The following is a 25,155-nucleotide window of genomic DNA, read 5'->3' on the forward strand; positions in this document are numbered from 1 at the left end:
TGTGGTACAGAGTGTAGTGTCTTTGTGCATATGCTTGTAATAGGCAAAAGGAAACGAGATAGACATATGGTTCCTTTTGAGAATATGCATAGAATTACTTTCTGAGTCGATTTATGCATCTGTCCGTCTGTAAATTGTAAATCGCATTTTCGAATCGCATGATCCGAATTGGATGCGCACCAAAGTGCCGATAAATCTTTTGATTTCCACGAAATTTGGCACAGCTCATTTATTTGGCCCAAGAACAAAACCTATTGAAATTGGTGAAGATCGGTTCAGATTTAGATATAGCTCCCATATATATTTTCGCCCGATTTAATGTAAATGGTGCCCCCTAAGTCTCTATATATCTTTCGATTTGCACGAAATTTGGCATGGCGTACTGAATTAAGCCTAGAATGATGTGTGTTAAATTTTGAGAAAATCGGTTCAGATTTAGATCAAGCTCCCATATATATTTTCGTCCGATTTTATGTAAATGGTGGCACAGAGTACTGAATTGAGTCCAGAATTAGATATGCTAAGTTTAGTGGAAATCGGTTCAGATTTAGATATAACTCCCATATATATTTACGTCCGATTTAATGTAAATGGTGCACCAAAATCCCGATATATCTTTCGATTTGCACGAAATTTGGCACGGAGTATGGAATTAAGTCTACAAAGATGTGTACTAAGTTTTGTGAAAATTGGTTTACATTCAGATATAGCTCCGATATATATTTGCGTCCGATTAATTCGATTGAAAAACGTGTCCAAAATCCCGTAAATGCAGACCATTTGGCGGTGCCGTTGTGTGGGTACTACCCTGAAACTTGGGTCAATATTAATAGTTTTTCATACGGACACGTACTATACAAAGAGAACGCAAAATACAGAATTACTGCCAATGCGGTAGAAAAGGTGTTGAAAATCCCCAAAATACCGAATTTTGGGGTTACCGTTATATGGGGGCTACCCTGCAACTTGGGTCAATATAAATATTTTTTTTTTAGTACGGAGATGTGCAACGAAAATTGAACTCAATATACCAAATTACAGCCAATTTGGTTAAAAAATGTTTCCAAAATTGGGGTTACAGTTATATGGGATCTAATCTGAAATTTGGGTCAATAGTTTTTAGTATGGACTCGTACTATAATACAATGAAAACCCAAAATGCAAAATTACAGCCAATTCGATTGAAACACGTTTCGAAAATCATCCAAATACCGAATTTTGGGTTTACACTTATATGGGAGCTACACCAAATCGTGAATCGATATATCCCATTTGCAATACCAAATATTCAAGGAGTACTAGCAATAACTGTGTGAAATTTCACAGCTCTATCTTAAATATTGCGATCATTATCGTGATTTCAACAGACACACAGACGGACACGTATAAATAGACATAAAATTTTACGAAATGATCCTTACATGGACCAGTATTACAACTTAAACTTATATCTAGAATTGTCTATCAACTCTTCTGGTTGTGCCTTTGCGTTTACTAGTCCCGGATCATGGATCGAAACTAGTAGGGTCACCAATCCCGAACTTTGTGGGCTTGTGGAATGATCGTTGGGTGAGGATGAAGACGGTGTGGGAATTAGCATCGAGAGGTGTTGGTTTTTGCATCTGTTTTTCATCCTCTCTTAATGGTCATTCCATTGTGGAAAGCCTACAGTTATTAGTTCAAATGGTAGTAGTTTCGGCTACGGAAACGTGCAGAGGTTAGTCTGTGGCGGGCCATTCCTGGAGCAATTGTTCGGAGGGGTGAGATGCATGGTGGCTACTAATATCGTGAGATATTGGTGGTCACTTTTGCATTGTATCCCCTTTCAGCGATTGTTTCATTGTAGATGCAGGCTCTCTAGTCCTAATGGTAGTAGATTTGGCTATGAAGTGTGGCAGAGGCTATAGTCTGTGAGTGACCAGTCTCGAAATGTTTGAGGTTCTACTGGTAATAGCTTCGGCTATAAACCTGACCGAAGGTTTTGGTTGCACGGGTGCCAGGGCCCCTAGGTCTGCGGATCTAGCCTGGCAGTTGGTGTTGGCGGGTAAGACCGTAAGGTAGGTACCCACGTACTCTAAGCACATCTGACTCTTCTAATGATGAACCAAATTAAAGCTAATCCAGTGGGAGATGACATTTGAACTCTTTAAAATCTTAATAATACCTCAAACATAGGTCGATGGTTACAAATTCATATTTTCATATAACGGTATCCGAATTTTGACTATAGACCTAAATAGCTCCTGATTTCCGAAAAATAACGAATAGAACAATTTTATTTTTAATTTGGTGCCAAATCATTGTTTTTAGAAATAAAGTCAAATGCTTCCATTTTTCAATCGAAATTGGTTGCATACTTTTAGGGGTAATCGAAATAAATACCATAAAAATAGAATAAAGAATTGTTAATTTTCTTTGAATCAATTTTCACTTAATAAATTGAATTATATTTAATTTTTTTGTAAAATTCGTGATTTAAAAAATTATTTTTTAACCTATTAAATTAATTGAAACGAAATTTAACATTTGTTTTTTAATTTTGATAAGAAATTAAAAAAAAAATGTCAAACAATTCATTTAGAAAATTTAATTTTAAATAAAATATATATAAATTTATATTAAAAGTTTACTATAATTCAGTTAAAAAAATAATAAATTAATTTAACCAAAAATTAATAAAATTGTACTTTATGATAGATAATCATTAATCAGAAATTAATTCGGGATTAATTAAAATTAGTTTGAATATTTTTTTTTAATTCGGAACTGTCAAAAAATAATAATACACAATTCAATTTATTATTTTTTATTAAAAAAAAATAATTTTTATATTAAAATTGCATAAAATAAAATAATTATTTTTTTTAATTTCTTTAAAAAATGCAATTTAAATATTTGACATTTTATCCCGAAAATAACGAAGAATGAAAAATCAGAATTTTTTTCCTCGAAAAATAATGAAAGCCTGTGGGTATTTTTTACTGGATATCGGGTTTGTTTGATTGCTGTGGATGACATTTTTCGAAACTTTCTGGTATATTTACAACCTCGTTCATTGTATGTGTGAAGAAAAAAAAAACGTGTGGGATTTTAACTAGTTTTTCTTATCAAACAGGACTGACTGGACATTCAAGCTACGTCAATCAGGAAAAAGAAAATTAATCTTCCGAAAAACACTACTTTTTTTTATAAAAAAAATATTAAAATGGAGAAAAATTGGTAAATCCAAAAAGTAGGAAAACGGACATAACCAAAAAAAAAAAAAACAAATAGGGAAGTGAAGAACATCACAAAGGACTTAAAGGAAAATGCTGGAAAATCATGGTAAAAAAACTCCAACTAACATTGGATTTGGGAGAAAAGGAAAAAATAACTAAAAAAAATTTAAAAAAAAAATTTACACATACACACAGCCATAACAAAAAGTTTACTTACAAAAAGTTGTGTTTTTTTTTACAAAAAAATTTTATTTTGCCCAGGCCAGGAAAATACAGAGATATAGAATGGTGGCAAAAAGTATATATATTTTTTAGTTTTTTTTTTAATTGGTAGTAGTTGTTGTTGAGAGGGACAAACGTTTAAGAATATATAACGCATAGCATAAGCCGGATACACACGCATATTTATATGGATACAGAAAATCAATAAAAAAAAACAAAATCGATGGATTGATTGACGATTCGAAATTGTTCGTTAAATTCATTTCATTTTGTTTTTCAAATATATAAATAAATTCGTAGAAATATTTGAATTTTTTTTTTCCAAAAAACGATGGATATCAGTCAATTTGAATTATTCATTTGTTATTTGTTGTTATTTTTTTATTTACACATTGTTTGTTGTTGTTTTTATTCACATGTTTTTGTTGTTAGGTTTTTTTGGATTTTTCCACAAGACGCATTTCATTTGTTTGGTTTTTTTATTTTTTTATAAAACATTTATTTGTTTTATTTTAAACGTTTTTTGTTTATTTTATTTTTTTGTTCATAGCATTCCGAAAAAGAGTTTTTTTTTGGTTTAGAAGAATATAAAAAAATAATGTTTTGTTGATTTGTTGTTGTATTTTAGATTTTTTTGTTTTATAGAAAGAATTAATAGTTTATAGACGGAAATAGTTTGTAAAAATAAATATAGAGTGTAGCTGAGCTAGAATTGTATGAAATGAAAGGAGGAGTTGGAAATTTATTAGCCAAACGATGAATGGATGGATAGAAGAATGACGAAATGTCTTGAATGTTAACGAAGGAGTGTATTTGAAAATGTGTGTCTGTTTTGGGTTTTTCTTAGTATTGGCAATCAATTATCAAGATTTAAAATTAATTTGTACGAAAATAAAAATTGGATTTTAATGTTGCTTTGAAAACAAAAATTCATTTATTTGATGATGGCTTCGACGCCTTAATATATTGAGTTTGAATAAATTTTATAGTATTGGTATTTTATCAGTACTGAAAAATATATATGTCCAATTTAATGATCTATCTTAAATATTGCGAGCTCTACAGAGATTTCAACAGATGCACGGACATTGCTAATTAGACATACAATTAATGTATCCTGATAAAGAAGTTTTGCAAACTTCATCTTATGGGGGATGATACGAGGCAGAAAGGAATGTTCGGAAAGTTCTTAGCCTAGCAAAGAAAGCGCGGTATAAACAGAAAAAATATACGTGTTCTCTGTTATGAAAACATGTTAAATTTTGTTTCGATCTGGCAACTCCTTTATATAGAAACAGGTGTTCAAAAAAGACGCATCAGCAAGAAATGCGTGCTTTCATTGTAAATAAAAATTGCGGATGCGTTATTTTTGAACACCTGTTTCTATATGAAGGAGTTGCTAGATCCAAACAAAATTTAACATGTGCTCATAAAAGAGAGGAAATTTCCAGAAAACGTAACTTTTTCTGTTTATAACACGTTTTCTGTGCTAGGCTAAGAACTTTCCGAACTGCCCTCGCACAGCAAACAATATAAACAAATAACTACGATTTATTAGCCTATATGGAGACAAAAATATTGAAACCTATTAAAAAGGTATGTATATGAAATTCTAAAAATATGCTGTAAGGGATGTTAGCAATAGATGTTAGGCTAATCCATTAAATGGCAATGAGACGACATAAAATAGAAATGTTGTAAATTTTCACAAAAAGAAAAAAATTCTGAGATATTTTGTAAACAATATTTAGTTAGATAGCGAACCTCCGTAATAAAAGCTGTTACTTTTACAGTATTGTGTATTTTGGGAATATTGGACACGATTTATAACCAAATAGACTATAATTTGGTATTTTGGTTTCCAATTTCTTAGTGAACCCCAATACTAAAAACTATTACAATTGACCCATGTTTCGGGGTAGCCTCCATATAATGGTACGACCCAATATTCGGTACTCTGAGGACGTTGGTAGGCGATTCAACGGAATCAAATCAAAAATTATCAATATCTACGCCCGCTTTTGTAAAACTCGCATATGACGTGAATTATTGTCATTCGGTATCTTGAGAATTGCTGAGATATTTTTCAAACGTCATGCGTAAATATTGGTAGGTTCAAGGTACTAGGCCAATCTGAGCGTCTGTAGTTTGGTATTTCGAACCGAAAGGCTTTTGTTTTTACTTGTTTTTCAGATGGAATTGTCTTTCCCCGCTAGCCGGGAGTCGTCAGTGGACTTTTTGAAATAACTCCCATGGATCCTCAATAAAAATATAAGCAAATTGATTATAATATGTGGTCTCTCTTTTCAGGGGAATTAGCGATAGACCACATCGACTTGGTGTCTCAATAGGAGTGGAGGATGTGACTCAATAATTTAAGTTTGAGATCATAAATCGCTCATTTGCTGCAAGACCGGCATAAATCAAAAATCGTGATACAGATTTTTTGCTATATCAGATTTTATGTTGTGTGAAAAATGCAGATGAATATCCTCTGTTTAAGAAGCTATAAAAGTTCCTCCGTTCGTTGTAATATTTTTTATAATTTCGTCCGGTTTTAGGTAAATGGTGCGTCAAACTCCCAAGGTGTGTCCGATTGAGACAAACTTTTGCACAGCGTATTAAAATTGGGGCAGGTTGATTTAGATATAACTCCCATATATATTTTTGTCCGATTTAAAGTAAATGATGCACCAAACTCTCAATATTTGTCCGATTGAAAATTTAGCACGGCGTACTGAATTAGGTCCAGATAAATGTATGCGAAGTTTTGTTGGAACCGGTTCAGATTAAGATATATCTCCTATATATATTGTTTCATCCGATTTAAAAAAAAAAGTCTCAATATTTGCCGAGGGACATAACATTTTACACAGCATACGGAAAACACTATAGGTTGAGGTCCGTGAAGTTTTGTTGAAATCGTTAGAGATTTAGATATAGCTCCCATATATAGTTTCGTCCGATTTTATATTAATGGTGAACCAAGCCCCCACTGTTTTTTTTCGATTGAGACATAATTTTGCATAGCGTATTGAATTGAGTATAGAATATTGTGTGTTGTATTTTGTTAAAATTGGTTCAGTTATAAATATATCTTCCACATATATATTTTCGTCCGATTTCATCTAAATGGCGTACCAAATCGAACGTAGAATAACGGGTATTGGACTTTGTATAGTGTATGCAGATGTAGGTATAACCGATCTAGTTTTGCTCAATTTGGTCTAGTTTTACATATAGTTCCCATACATCGTTTTGCTTTCATACAAATGGTACGCCAAAGAACCCGAGTCTGCCCGACTGACATGTAAATTTTCATAGATTTCAGATGTTATTTTAAATTAATTCAATTATCCATGTAGATTTTCGCCCGATTCCACTTCAATGGTCCTCCGAATATGCTACGTCTGTTCTATCTACAGGATATTGTACATATAAGCATATATTGTATGTACCCAAAGTAGTGAAGGGTATATAGTCGGTCCCATTTGACATTTGATTTTTCCTTACTGCTTTTTTGGTAAGTTCCAATGTGGTTAGAAAGTTCATTACAAATAAATGTCAGTAGCCCTATGATGAAAATTTTAGGAATATATATCATAAAAACGTTCTGCAATTTTTTAATTCTTGTGCTCAATGGGTTACAAGATGTCTTATAAAACTTTGCCGTTAGAGGTTAATTTATTTGTAGTATAGTCTTCTATGCGTTTGAAAATTTAATTTCAATGACGAAGGATATAAAATGTTCTGCACAGCTGACATAAGTGTGCGACTGTGATTAGATTTGTTCGATTATATATATCACAAACCTGAAGTCGAGGAAGTCATCTCTCGTATTCGATAGGTAAGTCGATTATTCGATAGGTAAGTAAAAAAGCGTTAAGTTCGGCCGGGTCGAACTTTGGATACCCTCCACCATAGAATACTGACAAATTTTTGAAAACATAGGGAACATACATATAACGACAATTCTTCCAATCGATTGTTGTAAACCAAATATAAAATTCAGCAATTTCAATGGGGGCTTTCCTAAAATCTCAAAAATGTTGAAATATATTATTAACGCATAAAATCCTGCAAATACTCCAATTTAGAGGGCAATATTATATATGAGGCATACTAAAGCGGGACCAATATTGACAACATTGTGTAGGAATTAGCAACTACTTGGTGTTTTCATTATATAAGGGGTTAGACCTAATTAAGGGCCGATGTAGCTCAAGTTCCAAGCTAATATTTTAGTTTGAATCCCCATACCGTCCATGACGCTAAATATTAAACATGTAGGATATTTTATATAGGACCTGGTCCTACATGCGGGTCGATACAGTTCATTCTCAAACCTCACGTTTTAGTTTTTATGTCGATATCCTCTGTGAGAAAAATAATTACAACATATGGATAAATCAAATAAATCGTTTTAGAATTCCATACTATGTGGGGTATAAACTGAAAATTTCGTCTACCGAATATCCCTCCTACTATGGTGGAATACAGCTATATGGGATAACCCCAACACACGGAAAAAATCAGCTAACTATTTTAAAATAAAAAAGGGGGTTATAAGGGGACTACCCCTAAAAGGGGGTAAATATTAATAATTTTTGATAGGGAGATTTGTTACCATATACGACTACAAAATACCAAATTACAGCGAATTCGGTTGAAAACCGTGCTCAAGAACCCCAAAATACCGAAAATTGGAGGGTACCCTTATATGGGGGCTACCGGAAAAAATTGACCTATATTTATAATTTTTAGTGGAGGGATTTGCTACGCAATAAGAACTCAAAGTACCAAATTTCAGCGAATTCGACTGAAAACCGTGCTCAAGAGCCCCAAAATACCGAAAATGGGAGGGTACCCTTATATGGGGGCTGTCCGAAAAAATGGACCTATATCTATAATTTTTAGTGGAGAGATTTGCTATGCAATAAGAACTCAAAGTACCAAATTTCAGCGAATTCGGTTGAAAAGCGCGCTCAAGAACCCCAAAATACCGAAAATTGGGGGTACCCTTATATGAGAGCTACCCGAAAAAATGGACCTATATTTATAATTTTTTGTGGAGGGATTTGATACCCAATAAGAACTCAAAGTACTAAATTACAGCCAATTCGGTGAAAAAATCCGGTCAAAACCCCCCAAAAACTGAAAATTGGGAGGTACCGTTATATGGGGGCTACCAGAAAAAGTGGACCTATATTTATAATTTTTAGTGGATAAATTTGGTATCCAAAAAGAACCCATTTTACTAAATTTCAGCGAATTCGGTTGAAAAACGCGCACAAGAACCCCAAAATACTGAAAATTTGGGGGTACCCTTATATGGGAGCTATGCCTAAACGTGGACCGATATAGCCCATATTCGAACATGACCTGCCTGCAGACAAAAGACGACTGTATGCAAAATTTTGGCACTCTATCTCAATTCGTTTAGACGCTAAAGTGATTACAACAGACAGACGCACATGCTTAGATCGTCATAGAATTTTACGCTGATCAGGAATATATATACTTTATAGGTTCGGAAATTATTATTTCGGGGAGCTGGCTATGAGCGATCAGATAATAATTGCGTTACAAACGGAAAAACAAAACTAATATACCCTCCATACTATGGTGGAGGGTATAAAAATAAGGAAGATCTTCACCGATTGACTTTATCCTAGTTCATACGATAGCTATACACTCACAGAGAAACGTCCCAAAATTTGAAATCGATTGGGTTAATAGTTTTTGAGTTATCGTGCCCGCCATATAGATTCGAAAAAAATGCGTTTAAAGTTTGAGAGTCACTCTTGCCGTCACTTCACGCTGACACAATAAATCGACTATATCTTCAAGAGATCTTGAGATTTTCACTTGACATTTTGTGGGGACATTCTTGAATTAATGTAGATTCGAAAAACTAAATAAAATTCTTTGACACCGAGAATGGGGGGTCCCCTTAAAGGACCTTCTACCTTCTACAAATTATATGATAATTCACAAATTGATTTTTAAGTAAAATTTTAGTTAATATTAAAAATTCCGAAATGAATTTTGTAACCGAATATGTTGTAAAAAAAATTGCCATACCCTAATAGGTTTGACAAAAAAGCTGTTCCAGTATCTTTCTATTGACTTTTTTCTACCCAAAATAAATCACATCTAACCTAACATTTTATCAGAAAAGTCTTCCATTTAAATCTATTAGTCAAGCTTTTAAGGATCTTGATAATTGTTTGCCAGTTAATAAATAACATTTATGTGTCGCAAATGTTTCTGTCACATGTAACGGCTGTGTTGGTCTGCAACACACTACTACACAAACAGACACACACACACATTTAGTAAATTGTGTTTTTATGTGGTCTGGCAAAAATAGTTGTGATTTCCGGTCAATTAGAATTCTGTACACGTAAATCTTTTCATGATGTTAATGGAATTTGATGTGAATGTTGACTCTGTTGTTGTAGAAGTGTGTACGTGTGTAGAGAGTGTGTATGTTGGTTGTTGCGAGTAGAGAAAGGAAAAATAGCCTTTAATGTGATCACGAAAGTTATGATGTCGCTTTTGGTGGGGGTAAACTTTTTGTTTGGTTTGTAAAAATAGTTTTTGGTTATAGTATTTAGTTATAGCAGTTATTTCCGAATTTTAAAAATATATATTTTGTTGTTGTTAGTATTTAAGCTGTTTGTTTGTGGCAGCAGTCGTTTATTAGCCATTAGTCATTAAGCAGTTGGTATAAAGTTGTTGCTTGTTACACGAGCTGTTGATTTTTAAAGGAGGTTTTGGTTTGGTGGGCTAGCTGGAATGTTACAGGTTCCTCAGTTTGCTGGTTTACCAAAGAAAACTCCCCAAATGAGTGATGATCTTGATGGACATTTATGCTCCTCATATTTTTTTGTGAAGAAATTTTACTTTTTATTTGTTAATGATTGGAAATTTTTTTATGTTTTATTTGTAGTTTTTTTTTATAAAATAAATTTCAGTGGAAAAATTAAATTTTCTTATTGTCTTTCTTTTTAAGAAAAATAAAGTACTTTTTTTTAAAGTTAATTGGTGGAAGAAATTGAGTTTTTTGTACTCGTTAAAGTAAGAAAAAAAGTTTTGGGAAAATTGGCAAAAAAGCGCAAGGAATTTTTGTTGTTGTGACATTTAAAAAAAGAAAGTAGGAAGGAAAGAAAACTTGTGAATAAATAAATTGAACTCTCCTTAAACTAAAGTTTAAAAAACAACATCCTCAAAACAGTGCTCTAATATTTCAAGACCAAAATGGGGAGGGGTGGAATTAATAAAACAACCAGGGGAGGAGTTCTCTATTAAAAAACATCGAAACTCAATCAAGCATTACAAAAAATTGAGGAAAAATAAAAACAAATGCTAATAAAAAATGAAATTAAAATTTTGAAAAATTAAAATTATAATATAAAAAATATTTAAAAAAAACTTTATATATAAACAATTTGTTTTGATTTATTTTTCAACAATTCAAGCCTTTTTATTTTTGCAGTGCTTTGCAGTCTGAATTGGAATGTTGGAGGTATGGTTTTTGGTTTTGGTTTTTTTTTTGCAAATATTTGATGGTGAAACTCACTACGTTTGCCTGTGAAAAAGAAAAAATGTGGAAATAAACGAAAAAAAAACAATACACACAAATGTGGATTAATAATGATTTGGACATTTTTTTGGTGAATTATTAATTATTATTTATACATTTAATGTAAAAACAAGATGATAACATATAGATATTGGGTTTGAGGAATAAATATATAGACTACTAGAGATTTAGGAATAATATAAAAACATGTGGAATATTTTAAATACATGTGTATATCTATAAGAGTGTGTTGAATATATATTTTTTATGTAATGGTTATATACGCTAAACATTGATATTTGATAGGTGATAAAGCACTAATGGTATTTGGGAGTTTGAATAATATAAATGAAGATATTTGATTTTAATTTCAAAAAAAAAAAAAAAAAAAAAAAAAAAAAAAAAAAAAAAAAAATTTAAAGTAAATATAAATAAATTAAAAAAAAAAACTAAAAATAAAAATTATTATGTTATTATAAAAATATGTTATTATCTATAATATACATTTATTATATTAAAATATTATATTATAAATATTTTTTATTTTTATAATATTTTTTTAAATTGTTATAATTTTTATTATTTTTATAATATTCGTAACTCATTTCGTAATAATTTTTTAGAACTCTTACAAATTTTTATTATTTCTATAATTCTATAAGTTTATATTTCTTATAATTATAATAATTTTTTATAATTTACAATTATATAACTTAATTTTTTTTAATTATAATAATTTTTTATTATTATAATATTTTTTTAAAATTTGTTATAATTTATATAATTTTTATTATTTTTATAATTTTCTAATTTCTATAATTTTTATAATTTGTATAACTCCTCTTAAAACTTTTATAATATCAATAATTTTATAATTCTTATAATTTTTATATCTTTTATAATTATACCCTACACAACTATGTTGTCAGGGTATTATAGCTTTGTGCAGTCCCAAGAGTTTGTAACGCCGCGAAATATTGGTCGTAGACCCATCTTTAAGTACACGATCGTTATACCTCGACAAGCTGAGTCCATCTACATATGTTTGTCCCCCCGTCCGTCTGTCCATTTTAATTGCTAAACACGATACAGGCCACAGTTATGAACCAATCTTCACGAAATTTTGCATGTAGGTCCGGTTCTGGCCAATGAAGAACCCTATTGTTTTTGGTAAAAATCGTTTAATATTTATGTGATGAAATGGACCAACAACTTTATTTTTGGCTGTTTTTCTAGACGTCCTAGAGGAGGCCACAATTATGACTCTAATCTGGCGAAATTTTATATGGAGAAGGAAATCGGGCCAAAGAATAAGCATGCCTGTTTTGATAAAGATCTGTCAATATTTATCGTATCAAATGGTGGACCCTTACTTTTGTGTGAAAAATGACAAAACTTGTATTTTATGGCGTATAAATTTATTCCTGCAGGACATACGCCCGAGAAGTTGGTAGTATATTCAAGAAGAGTGGTTAACCTTTAACCCTTTGAGCGCCGAATTTTTCTCCGCAATCTTAGAACAAATTTCTGTTTCCAGATTTAATGCAACTATCCTAAATAGGATATGCACAAAATTTGACACCGTTAAATCCTTGCATTCGGGAGATACAGTACATTCTTTCGGAAAAATTAATGTCCAATATCAAGAAAACCAATTGCAATATCGACAGAAAAATAATTGTAAAATAATTCTCTATATTCATTTTTACAAGAATCAAAAATAATTCTGGCTGCAGATTTTGTACAATTTGAATTACAAGCGATTTAAATGATTTGGACTGTATACACAAATTAGTACTGTACACAATTTTACGCTTTTCTCTATATTGAAAAGCTCATAACTTTAGCAAAATTTAGAATTTATTTGATTTTTCTTTTGATATGTGCCGTCCTTAATCGGGACTTGGCATATGAAATCAAAATAATAATTAACTACTAACTGCATATTAAATATAAGCTCTAAAAAATTTTAGAATGAAGTGGACTGAAAATTAAATTTTTTGTGTTTTTTAGGGTCGATCTGAAGGCAGCAATTATGAGCCGAACGCAATCCACGATGAAGGGAATCTGACCAAGTAATTAGAAGAGCTGTACTGAATATTAGTAATATTCGGAAAATATGTCAGTGTAAGGAAGAGGTGCTGTTGACCTCTTATCGAGCAAGAGGGTGCAAATATCACGAAATATTGCCCAGGCTCGGAATAAACATCCGCAGATAGTTAGAGTTCAGTGGTAGTTGTGTTGGGCATCGCAACGGCCCCGTCCGACTATACTGCTCCGCTGACTGGTTTTTTATTGTGATAATTTTTTATAGTTTGTTATAATTTTTATTTTTTTTTAATTTCAATAATTTTATAAATTGTATACCCTCCGCCATAGTATGGAGTTTATATTAATTTTGTCATTCCGTTTGTAACTCATCGAAATATTCATTTCCGACCCTATAAAGTATATATATTCTTGATCAGGGTAAAATTCTAAGACGATCTAGCCATGTCCGTCCGTCCGTCCGTTTGTATCGGTCCACGTTTAGGCATAGCCCCCATATAAGGGTACCGGCTAATTTTCGACATTTTGGGGTTCTTGACCACGCTTTTCAACCGAATTCCCAGAAATTTGGTACATTGTGTTCCTTTTGGGTACCAAATGTCTACACTAAAAATTATAAATATCGGTTCCCTATTTGTGGTAGCCCCCATATAATGTTACCGCCAATTTACAGTATTTTGGGGGTTTTACGCGCGTTTTTCGACCGAATTGGCTGTAATTTAATATATTGAGCTCTTATTGGCTTTCCACAAAATATTATAAATATAGGTTCATTTTTTCGGGTAGCTCCCATAATTGGGTACCCCCCATTTTTTGTATTTTGGGGTTCTTGAGCGATTTTTTCAACCAAATGCGCTGAAATTTGGTATATTGTGTTCTTATTGGGTACCAAATCTCTCCACAAAAAAAATATAAATATAGGTCCACCGTTTCTGTTTTTTGGGGTATTTGAGCGCGTTTTTCAACCGAATTGTCTGCAATTTGGTATTTTGTATTCGTATTTGGTAACAAATTCGCCCCCTTTTGGTAGTAGTCCCCATTTAACCCCCTTTTTATATTAAAATAGTTAACTGATTTGTTCCGGGTTTTGGGGTAGTCTCAATATACCTGTATTCCACCATAGTATGGGGGATATTCTATTCTAGTATGGAACTCTAAGACGTTGTAGCCGATTGAGCCATCTTTTATTATCATTCTTCCTTTAGAGGATATCGCGATAAGAAACTATAAAGTCATGTTCGAGAATGAAATATATCGAACCGCATTTAGGCATATCCCTTATATAAAACCACCTACCGATTTAATAGGAAGAAAGATATTGAGATACAAAACTATACCCGTAAGGAAAGTAGTAAAGTCGGACGGTGTTGACTATATGATACCCTTCACCACTATGGGTATATTAAACAGATACATCCTAACAGACGTCGTATTTCTGAAGCACCATTAACATTAAATTGGATGGACTAAACTATGTGATCTTTATATAAATGTGAACCGACAAAGATCAACCCATAAGCATATCATTCCTCTTTTACAATAACACAAAATTATGTAAATCGATTTCAAGTAAATACCAATCGGACATCCGTTGGAATATGTCTATACTTCTACAAAAAGCTACTACGTCATTCTACGATCAATGTTGTGCAGACTTTGGTGCACTATTTACTTAAAATCGGACAAAGCTATATATGGAAGCTATATTTAAGTTTGAACCGATTTTTCCAATTTTCAATTGGTTTCGCCCTAAGGCCAAATAAATGAACTGTGAACTGCGATCTGCGATCTGTACTTTGTTTACAATTTAACATGTACAGACAGACGGACATAAATCGACTCAGTATATGCATATATATTATCAAGAGGAACCATGTGTCTCGTGTATCATGTATCTCGTTTTCTTTTGCCTGCAACAAACATATGCACAAAAACATAATACCATGTTCCACAGTGTGGTGAAGGGTATAAATATTAGCTTCGAAATTGATCTATATCGGTCCTTAATTAGTCAAAACCCTTCATATTGTAATAAAAACGACAAATATTCGCTAATTCCTACACAATGCTGTCAATATTAATACCCCTTCATATAACTTTGCCCTCTAAATTGGTTTATTTTGAGAATTGTATACACATGTTTCACCCTACCATGCGTTCATAATATATGTCCACATTTTTGGGTTTTGAGTTTTTAGGAAAAACCCCCCCTTAAAGTTGCTGACATTTGGGTATGGCCTACATTATGTGCAACAATCGAGTGGTAGAATTGTCGTTATAGATCTACTTTTTAGTATGTTTCCCTATATTTTCATTTCACGTAACTGTCAGTATTCCTATGGTGGAGGGTATCCAAAGTTCGGCCCCGCCGAACTTAACGCTTTTTTTCATTTGTTAAAACTTCTTTTTATTATTAATTAATATACAAAAAAAATCCTCAGAAATAGTAATAAATATTAAAAAAAATAATAATTAATATTAAAAACAAAATATTTTTTTAATGATATTTTTATAATTTAATTTTCAATATCTTCATTTATTTTATAACTATTTGCTAGATGATAATTTGAAAAAAAAATATTGATTGTAAGCAAGGAGCAGTTTGAGTGTATATTTAGAAAATGAATTTCATTATTTTTGTTTGATTTTTTAAATATAAAAATTTAGACATGATACATTTGATTTTACAGTACACACACACACATATACAATAGAATAAAATTTGCCAATTAAAAGTCAATGTAATCAAAATAAAAAATTTATATAAACAGAATTATATAAAAATATTCATTGAAGTGTATAAAATAAATTTTTTTGAAAATAATAGAAATTTGAGATAATTGATTTTTTGTTGAGGAAGAAAATAAACGTAGATTTATGTTATATGACAATGTATAAACAGACACACACGCACATACGAACATAGTAATCACAACTGACATACGTTTCGATGCGATAAAAATGTAAAAAAATATATAGAGTGGAACAAAATAGACGACGATAGAAGGTTGTAAATAAATAATTTTGAAAATAAAAAAATTCCCACACAGGATGTGAGATATGGAAATTGTATTTCCTCGGATATTTGGAATCGATTACAAGAAATTTAAGAAAAGTCCATATTTTTATGGGCTCGCCAATATATTTTTTAGGAAAAATGTGCAGAAAAGAAACTTTCTGAATCAACAGGCTCGTAATTTTATACCCAACATCAAAGAAAATCGGGCCTCAATATCATGATAGGGCATAGAAATAAGCTTCTTTAAGGTAGACCATTTTTAGGGGAATTTATAGATTGGACAATATGTCAGGATATGGACCTATATGAAATCCTTCACAAAATTAAAAAAAAAAATATCCAAAATTGAGTCTGGTACAGATATTCAGACTTTAAATCATAATTTCAAATAACCACCAATGGGTTCTTAATTTGCATATTTTTTAATCTCTATAAGCCAATATTAATATTTTGAATATTAATTTTTAAAGAAAAAAAATCATTTTGAAAAATATTTACAAATTAGAAAAGATTTTTATTTGGCGAAAATGTTATAGAAAAAAATAATGGAAGTATGTATGTACAGACAGAGTAGAGAGAAACAAAACGACACAAGAGATTATATCCACAAAATATATGTATGTGGAATGGAGCATAGAGAGCGAAGACAGGAAATAGAAGACAGAAAAATACACACACACAAATATATAAATTTATATACAAAAGAAAAAAGGACGAAAACACACACACACACATATATTGAAAGAAATTTTGGATTACATCCACTCCGACGCCACACACACAAAACATTGAGAAAAAAAAGAAAAATTAATTTTTTTTCTTTTTGAGTTTTGCATTTCATTTTTTTTTGTTACATACCAAAGAATTTGTTCAAAAATACAAATGCATCCTTTTTAGATTTATTATCTGTAGGGGGTAGGTAAAAAAATAAGAGGGAATTTGTTTTTTGGTTTGATTGATTGTTTGATTATTTAAACACAGGGTATCAAATTAAAAATAATAATAAAAATAAAAAATAATCTGTTATATATTATTTTGTTGGTTATAGCTAATAATGCTTATATTATATAGGCATGAAAGATGAGTGGGTGGTTGGATAGGAATATTAATTTGAACTGAAAATCATGGGGATGAGCAGATTTTTAAATAAAGGTGGAACTTTTTGAAGATTTTTTAAAGAATAATTTGAAAAATTCCTATAGAAATTCTAATTCAGCCGGGCTGAATTGAAAATTTCCTATAGAAATTCTAATTCAGCCGGGCTGAATTGAAAATTTCCTATAGAAACTCTAATTCAGCCGGGCTGAATTGAAAATTTCCTATAGAAATTCTAATTCAGCCGGGCTGAATTGAAAATTTCCTATAGAAATTCTAATTCAGCCAGGCTGAATTGAAAATTTCCTATAGAAATTCTAATTCAGCCAGGCTGAATTGAAAATTTCCTATAGAAATTACAATTCAGCCGGGCTGAATTGAAAATTTCCTATAGAAATTCCAATTCAGCCGGGCTGAATTGAACATTTCCTATAGAAATTCCAATTCAGCCAGGTTGAATTGAAAATTTCCTATAGAAATTATCATTCAGCAAGGCTGAATTGAAAATTTTCTATAGAAATTCTAATTCAGCCAGGCTGAATTGAAAATTTCCTATAGAAATTCTAATTCAGCCGGGCTGAATTGAAAATTTCCTATAGAAATTACCATTCAGCCAGGCTGAATTGAAAATTTCCTATAGAAATTACCATTCAGCCAGGCTGAATTGAAAATTTTCTATAGAAATTAACATTCAGCCGGGGCTGAATTGAAAATTTCCTATAGAAATGATCATTCAGCCAGACTGAATTGAAAATTTCCTATAGAAATACTAATTCAGCCAGACTGAATTGAAAATTTCGTATAAAAATTATCATTCAGTCAGGCTGAATTGAAAATTTCCTATAGAAATGATCATTCAGCCAGACTGAATTGAAAATTTCCTATAGAAATTATCATTCAGCCAGACTAAATTGAAAATTTCCTATAGAAATCCTAATTCAGCCGGGCTGAATTTAAAATTTGCTATAGAAATTCTAATTCAGCCGGGCTGAATTGAAAATTTCCTATAGAAATTACCATTCAGCCAGGCTGAATTGAAAATTTTCTATAGAAATTAACATTCAGCCGGGGCTGAATTGAAAATTTCCTATAGAAATTACCATTCAGCCAGAGCTGAATTGAAGATTTTTTCTAGAAATCACAATTCAGCCAATATTGGTTTACAATATATCCAAAAAAGTTCCACCTGTATATTTTGATAAAAAAATGATTATTGTTTTGAGGGACATGAATTATGAAGTATTCTATGACAAGCATGGGGTGGTGGTGGTGGGTTGGGTTGGTCCATAGATGTGGTTGTGCCAAATAATAAATAACAATAACAATCAATTTCAATAATCTAAAGGGTGAACTAATCAAGAACACATTTAAAACCAAAATTATTTATTATTGTTGTTGTTGTTGGTATATTTCTGATTAACACTTATTATATTATGTATGTATGCATGTACGAAGGCAAACAAGGAATGCATTTGGGTGATGAGGCTGGGAGGGTGTGTGCGGCGGCATCCGCATAACATACGGCTCTCTCTAAGCCATACAGAACATGCTTCGTTTAAAAATGTTTATCTACAGAGATTTATTGCTGCATTCCTCAAAATGACATTTTTGCTCTTTTCGTTTTCGTAAATTCGAAAGTATGAGCCTTGGGTGGGGGTAAGGGGAAGGTGATAATGGGGCTAGCAAAACGCTTTTAGCTATATTTATTTATGTATTAAATATTGTGTATGGTATTAAATTATAATTGAATGCATAATGGCAGATTGGAAGGTAGGATGACGATGATCAAATGAACTCTTCATATGTATGACCAGGTTGATAAGTGTGTGTGTGGTGGTGGTGAAGGTCTATATGTATGTATGAAATACGGGATTTCACAGGGTGGATGATGTGGACGGACACAAAATAGGCTAAAAGGGCAAATATAAGGAACGTGCTTCGGAGCATTATTATTGAGCAGCCTACTTAGTTAATGCTTACTGCAATGCTTTTACGAATATTGACGAACTACGCCTACTTAATACGAGAATTATTTACTTCTTGGAACTTACTATAAACTACAGTAACATGAAAAAACATTATTCTACTTGTGTTGCTGCCTCTAAACAAAATTAGTTACACGATCTAAACAAATCTACACCATTTTCAAAAGGGAGGAATGGAAGAAAACTTCGAATTTCTTATAGAGTTTCATATTCAGCCAAGCTGAATAGAAAATTTCTTAGAGAAATTAATATTCAGCCAAGCTGAATAGAAACTTTCTTAGAGAAATTAATATTCAGCCAAGCTGAATTGAAAATTTCCAGAAGAAATTAAAACTCAGCCATGCTGAATGATAATTTCTATAGGAAATTTTCAATTCAGCCTGGCTGAATGATAATTTCTATAGGAAATTTTCAATTCAGCATGGCTGAGTTTTAATTTCCATAGGCAATTTTCAATTCAGCCTGGCTGAATGATAATTTCCAAAGGAAATTTTCAATTCAGCCTGGCTGAATGCTAATTTCCATAGGAAATTTTCAATTCAGCCTGGCTGAATGCTAATTTCCATAGGAAATTATCTATTCAGCCTGGCTGAATAATAATTTCCATAGAAAATTTTCAATTCAGCCTGGCTGAATGATAATTTCTATAGGAAATTTTCAATTCAGCCTGGCTGAATGATAATTTCTATAGGAAATTTTCAATTCAGCCTGGCTGAATGATAATTTCTATAGGAAATTTTCAATTCAGCCTGGCTGAATGATAATTTCTATAGGAAATTTTCAATTCAGCCTGGCTGAATGATAATTTCTATAGGAAATTTTCAATTCAGCCTGGCTGAATGATAATTTCTATAGGAAATTTTCAATTCAGCCTGGCTGAATGATAATTTCTATAGGAAATTTTCAATTCAGCCTGGCTGAATGATAATTTCTATAGGAAATTTTCAATTCAGCCTGGCTGAATGATAATTTCTATAGGCAATTTTCAATTCAGCCTGGCTGAATGATAATTTCTATAGGAAATTTTCAATTCAGCCTGGCTGAATGATAATTTCTATAGGAAATTTTCAATTCAGCCTGGTTGAATGATAATTTTTATAGGAAATTTTCAATTCAGCCTGGCTGAATGATAATTTCTATAGGAAATTTTCAATTCAGCCTGGCTGAATGATAATTTCTATAGGAAATTTTCAATTCAGCCTGGCTGAATGATAATTTCTATAGGAAATTTTCAATTCAGCCTGGCTGAATGATAATTTCTATAGGAAATTTTCAATTCAGCCTGGCTGAATGATAATTTCTATAAGAAATTTTCAATTCAGCCTGGCTGAATGATAATTTCTATAAGAAATTTTCAATTCAGCCTGGCTGAATGATCATTTCTATAGGAAATTTTCAATTCAACCTGGCTGAATAGTAATTTCTTTAGGAAATTTTCAATTCAGCCTGGCTGAATTGTAATTTTATTTGGGAAATTTGAACGCAGCCCCATTAAATGTGAAATTGGTGCAGATTTCTAAAATTAGAGTTGATTTTCTACTAAAGAAAGAATGGTAGTTTAGGGGTGGGATACAGTTGAGGGGGTTTGGTTTAAATACAAATGGAAATAAATATAAAATCAAATAACGTACGCACACATACACACATAATCACATCGATCGATAATTGTTTACATGTTAAATTAAAAAAAAAAAACTATACACGAAAATAATTACATTGATTTTGGACTGGACTAATATTAATGTTGTTGTTGTTATGGTGAACGTGTATTGAACATGTATTTGTATTTTTGTCTAGGATTATAATTAACTACCATGTTTTTGTTGTTGTTATTTTTTATTGTAAAATCAAGTCATTCAAATCTATAAACTACTGGAATCTTATTGATAGGTTAAAAACAAATTGTTGTTGTTGTCTAAAAACAAAGGTAGATGTGGAACTTTGGTGGAATGTGTGATTTCGGTTTGAATTAGAAACAAATCTAAACTAAATTTGAAAAAAAAAAATTAAAAAAAAAACAACAAAAATTTTAAAATAATAAAAACAATAAAATTTGTCACAATTTGAAAACAAAAAATTGTAATTTACAATTTAAAAAAAATTAAGAACAATTTGCCTACAAACTAAAGCCAATGCAAAAAAGAAAAATAAAAAAATATATATAACAAAAGCTAATAATTAATTACATAAAAAAAAATAATTAAAAAAATCATAATTGTTTTTGTTAACACAAATTCCATTTAGTTGCACTTTTTTGTACACAATTTTGTTTTCGTTTTTTTCTTCTTCTTCATAATTTTAATTTTAATATTGAAATTACTTTTGACTTGATTTGTTTGTTTGTTAAAAAAAAGTGTTTTGATATTCTCATTTTCATCAATTCTATCCTTTGAAATTTCCGTTTATTGTTTTGAAATATTTTAAGTGTTGAGTGATTGTGTTTCTGAGAAAAATGTTGAGTATCGTTGTGGTTTTTTTTCATAACATAAAGTCGCGAAGGAAAACTGGCTACAAAACGATGGTTTGAGATTTTGACAAAATTTGCTAAAGTAAAAAAAAATGGGGTGGCGTAGGGGATGTTAGATACCAAGCAACGGCTCTGATTGGCTTTAACATGGCGAAGTCCAGGCTTATCTTGGTCCCTCTTTCATCTCAATTGTGAACACTGACCTCCCCGCGGTACCACCTGGGGAGCAATTCTCATCACCCGATGAAATAGTGAGCTAATATGTGCCGCGAGTTCACCCATAAGAACTATAAAAAAATGGGTTGAGGCGTCGGGTTAGTTGCCCACACTCGGAACACCCCTCCTACTATGAAAAAGGTAAGAAAAACAAAACCAAACCCCCTAATGTTGACAACCCCCGCAAACGTATAAATGACCACGATCTGCGAATATGCACTTGGAATGTGCGCACGTTGTACAGAACAGGCACAGTGTTCGCTTTGCAGATGTACTCAGGAAGTACAAAGCCGATATTATTGCCTTACAGGAAATGCGATGGAAATGGACAGGCCTAAGTAAATCAGACGATTACGCCCTGTATTATAGCTGTCATGAAACGAGAGATGAATTTGGCTGCGGATTTATGGTTAACAGGAGAATAAAAGACCTAGTCTTCAGATTCAGTCCAGTATATGAGCGAATTGCAAAATTCTTTTAAAAAGCGAAATTCTTCTACATCAGTCTCATTTGCGTCCATGCTCCGACCGAAGATAAAGATGATCAGACCAAAGACATATTTTACGAGCGCCTAGAAACAGCATATGATCGCTGCCCTGGCCATGGCATTAAAATTCTGTCAGGAGATTTTAATGCAAAAATCAAAAGGGAAAATATCTTTGGCCCCACCGTCGGAAAATTCAGCCTTCATGAAGAAACATCCGACAAAGGCATGAGGCAGCAAAAAACATGGCAGTTAGCAGCACCAGATTCAAGCATCTCTATATACACAAGGCCACTTAGATTTCTCCCGATCGAAATCAAATCGATCATGTTGTGATAGACGGAAGGCATTCATCCAGTATTTTAGACGTCCGATCGATCCGAGGAGCGAATATCGATTCGGGCCACTACCTTGTAGCAGCCAAGGTTCGCACTCGTCTTAATGTTACAGCAAAGATGTGATCTAACACAACACGGAAACACGACGTCGACAAGCTGCAAACACAACAGGTAGCCGAGGCCTACTCCGCTTAACTTACCCACCAGCTTGACGAAAACACTTCTTGTCCCGATAATAGTATAGAAGCATAATGGCAAAGAATTGCCCACTCCCTACAAACTGCAGCAATAAACAACACCTGAGTACCAAAAACCACCATCAAGAAATCCATGGTACCATCAGGGGTGTCGTAATGCTACTGATGTGAAAAACGCAACGTATATGGCAACCCTGCAGACAGTAGCAACACGTAATGCGATGGATAATTATCGGGAGAAAAGGCGAGAGGAGAAACGTATTTTCAGAAAAAAGAAGAAAGAACAAGAAAAACTTGAGCGTGAGCAAATCGAGATGTACCGGAGTCAGCATGAAGTCCGGAAATTTTACCAACGAGTAAAACACTAAACCGAAGGCTTTGGTGCAGGCATATCCTCCTGTAGGGGTGAAGAAGGAAACCTGGTGACAAATACAGACAGCGTGCTGAGGATCTGGAAGGAGCATTTTGAAAAACTTCTGGTATCATATAGTAGCGGTGAAGAGGATGTCGCAGAACCAATAATATAGATGACGGTATAGAGTGTATACCAACTAGTTAAGATGAGGTCAGAACAGCAATCAATCGGCTGAAGAATAATAAAGCAGCAGGTGACGATGGGTTGCGAGATGAACTATTCAAGACTTGTGGTCAGATGCTGGTAAGGAGCATGCACCAGCTTATTAGTACAATTTGACTAGAAGAATGCATGCCCAACGATTGGAACTTCAGCATCCTGTGTCCCGTGCACAAAAAAGGAGACAAGACGATATGTGCCAACTATAGAGGAATAAGACTCCTTCCCATCGCATATAAAGTGCTATCCAGTGTGCTGTGTGAACGATTGAAGCCAATGGTCAATGACATTATTGGACCATACCAATGCGGCTTCAGACCTGGCACATCCACTATTGACCAGATTTTCACTCTGCACCAAATCCTGGAAAAACCCCATGAAAAACACATCGACACATTCCACCTATTCGTCGACTTTAAAGCCGCATTCGACAGCCCTATCTGTTTAATGCCATGTCTGTGTTTGGCATTCCTGCAAAATTAATATGGCTATGCAGGATAACATTAACTGGCACAAGATCAGCAGTTAAAGTCGGAAAGGATCTCTACGGGCCCTTTAATACCGAACGAGGATTCAGACAAGGTGACAGTTTGTCGTGTAATCTTTTTAACATCCTGCTGGAAAAGGTCATGCGAGAGGCAAAGGTGAACAGAAATGGCGCTCTGTATACCAAACAACACCAATTACTCGCCTACGCCGATGACATCGACATAATGGGTCGAACATTGCGAGTGGTAACAGCCACCTTGGAACCAATTGAGAAGGAGTCTGCCAAAGTGGATCTGGCAGTAAATGCCGAGAAGACAAAGCTGATGGTATCAACGCGCAAGACGTCCAGTAGACTTGGACCAACTGTGGAACTTGACAACAGCGTCGTGGTAGTCAAAGATTTTATATACCTTGGTACCGCCCTAAATAAAACGAATGACATCAGTATTGAAATTCGGAGAAGAATAGTGTTGGCCAACAGATTCCACTATGGTCTGTGTAAGCAACTCAAAAACAAGGCCACCTCCCGCCAGACCTAACTCACACTCTACAAGACGCTGATACTCGTGCTATTATATGGATCTGAAGCATGGGTACTTACGCAAGCAGATGAGGCAGCTCTTGGAGTGTTTGAGAGAAAAATTCTCCAAAAGATCTATGGGCCAATCGGTGTTGACGGTGAATATCGCCGTCGAATGAACCATGAGCTGTACCAGCTATTCTCGGACATCGGTATTGTTAGACGTATTGAGCTGCAGCTACTACGTTGGCTATTTCATGTTGTTAGAATGGATTAAGATGCCTCAGCCCAAAAGGCATATAAAAACTCACGGCTCACGCAGAAGGGGAAGGCCACGAATAAGATGGAAAGATCAAGTGGAAGACAACATTGCCGAGTATGATCTTCCAAACTGGAAAAATTGCGCAAAAGACAGACGCGACTGGAAATCTGTTTTAAGCTCGGCTTATAGAACGAAAGTTCTGTCACAAGCCAGCTAAGTAGTAAGTAAAGTATTAATCTTATAAGGTGACTTATAATAAAATTCGATGTAAAATATTTTTTTCATTGACACTAGTTTTCTATAGTGAAGTTTTAAGGTAGAAATTGGCCACAATAAAAAACCAGTGAGCGGAGCAGTATAGTCGGACGGGGCCGACCATATGATAACCTACACAACTTCCACAAAAATCTAACTTTGTGTGGTTCTATATTC

The 25,155-nt window shown here is 32.9% G+C and overlaps 1 protein-coding gene across 1 annotated transcript in view; it reads right to left on the reverse strand.

The window, feature by feature from the left end:
• LOC133323410 (sodium/calcium exchanger 1-like) overlaps positions 1 to 25,155 on the reverse strand; it is a 53,521-nt gene that overhangs the window by 23,693 nt on the left and 4,673 nt on the right. The window contains exon 3 of the mRNA XM_061532339.1: positions 16,955 to 17,002. Coding sequence (XP_061388323.1) covers positions 16,955 to 17,002 — 48 coding nt within the window. The remainder of the gene's footprint in view (positions 1 to 16,954; positions 17,003 to 25,155) is intronic.

The sequence above is a fragment of the Musca vetustissima genome, unplaced genomic scaffold, assembly GCF_032173495.1.
Source record: "Musca vetustissima isolate MV318-11 ecotype Yass unplaced genomic scaffold, APGP_CSIRO_Mvet_v1 utg60940, whole genome shotgun sequence".
Taxonomy (NCBI): domain Eukaryota; kingdom Metazoa; phylum Arthropoda; class Insecta; order Diptera; family Muscidae; genus Musca; species Musca vetustissima.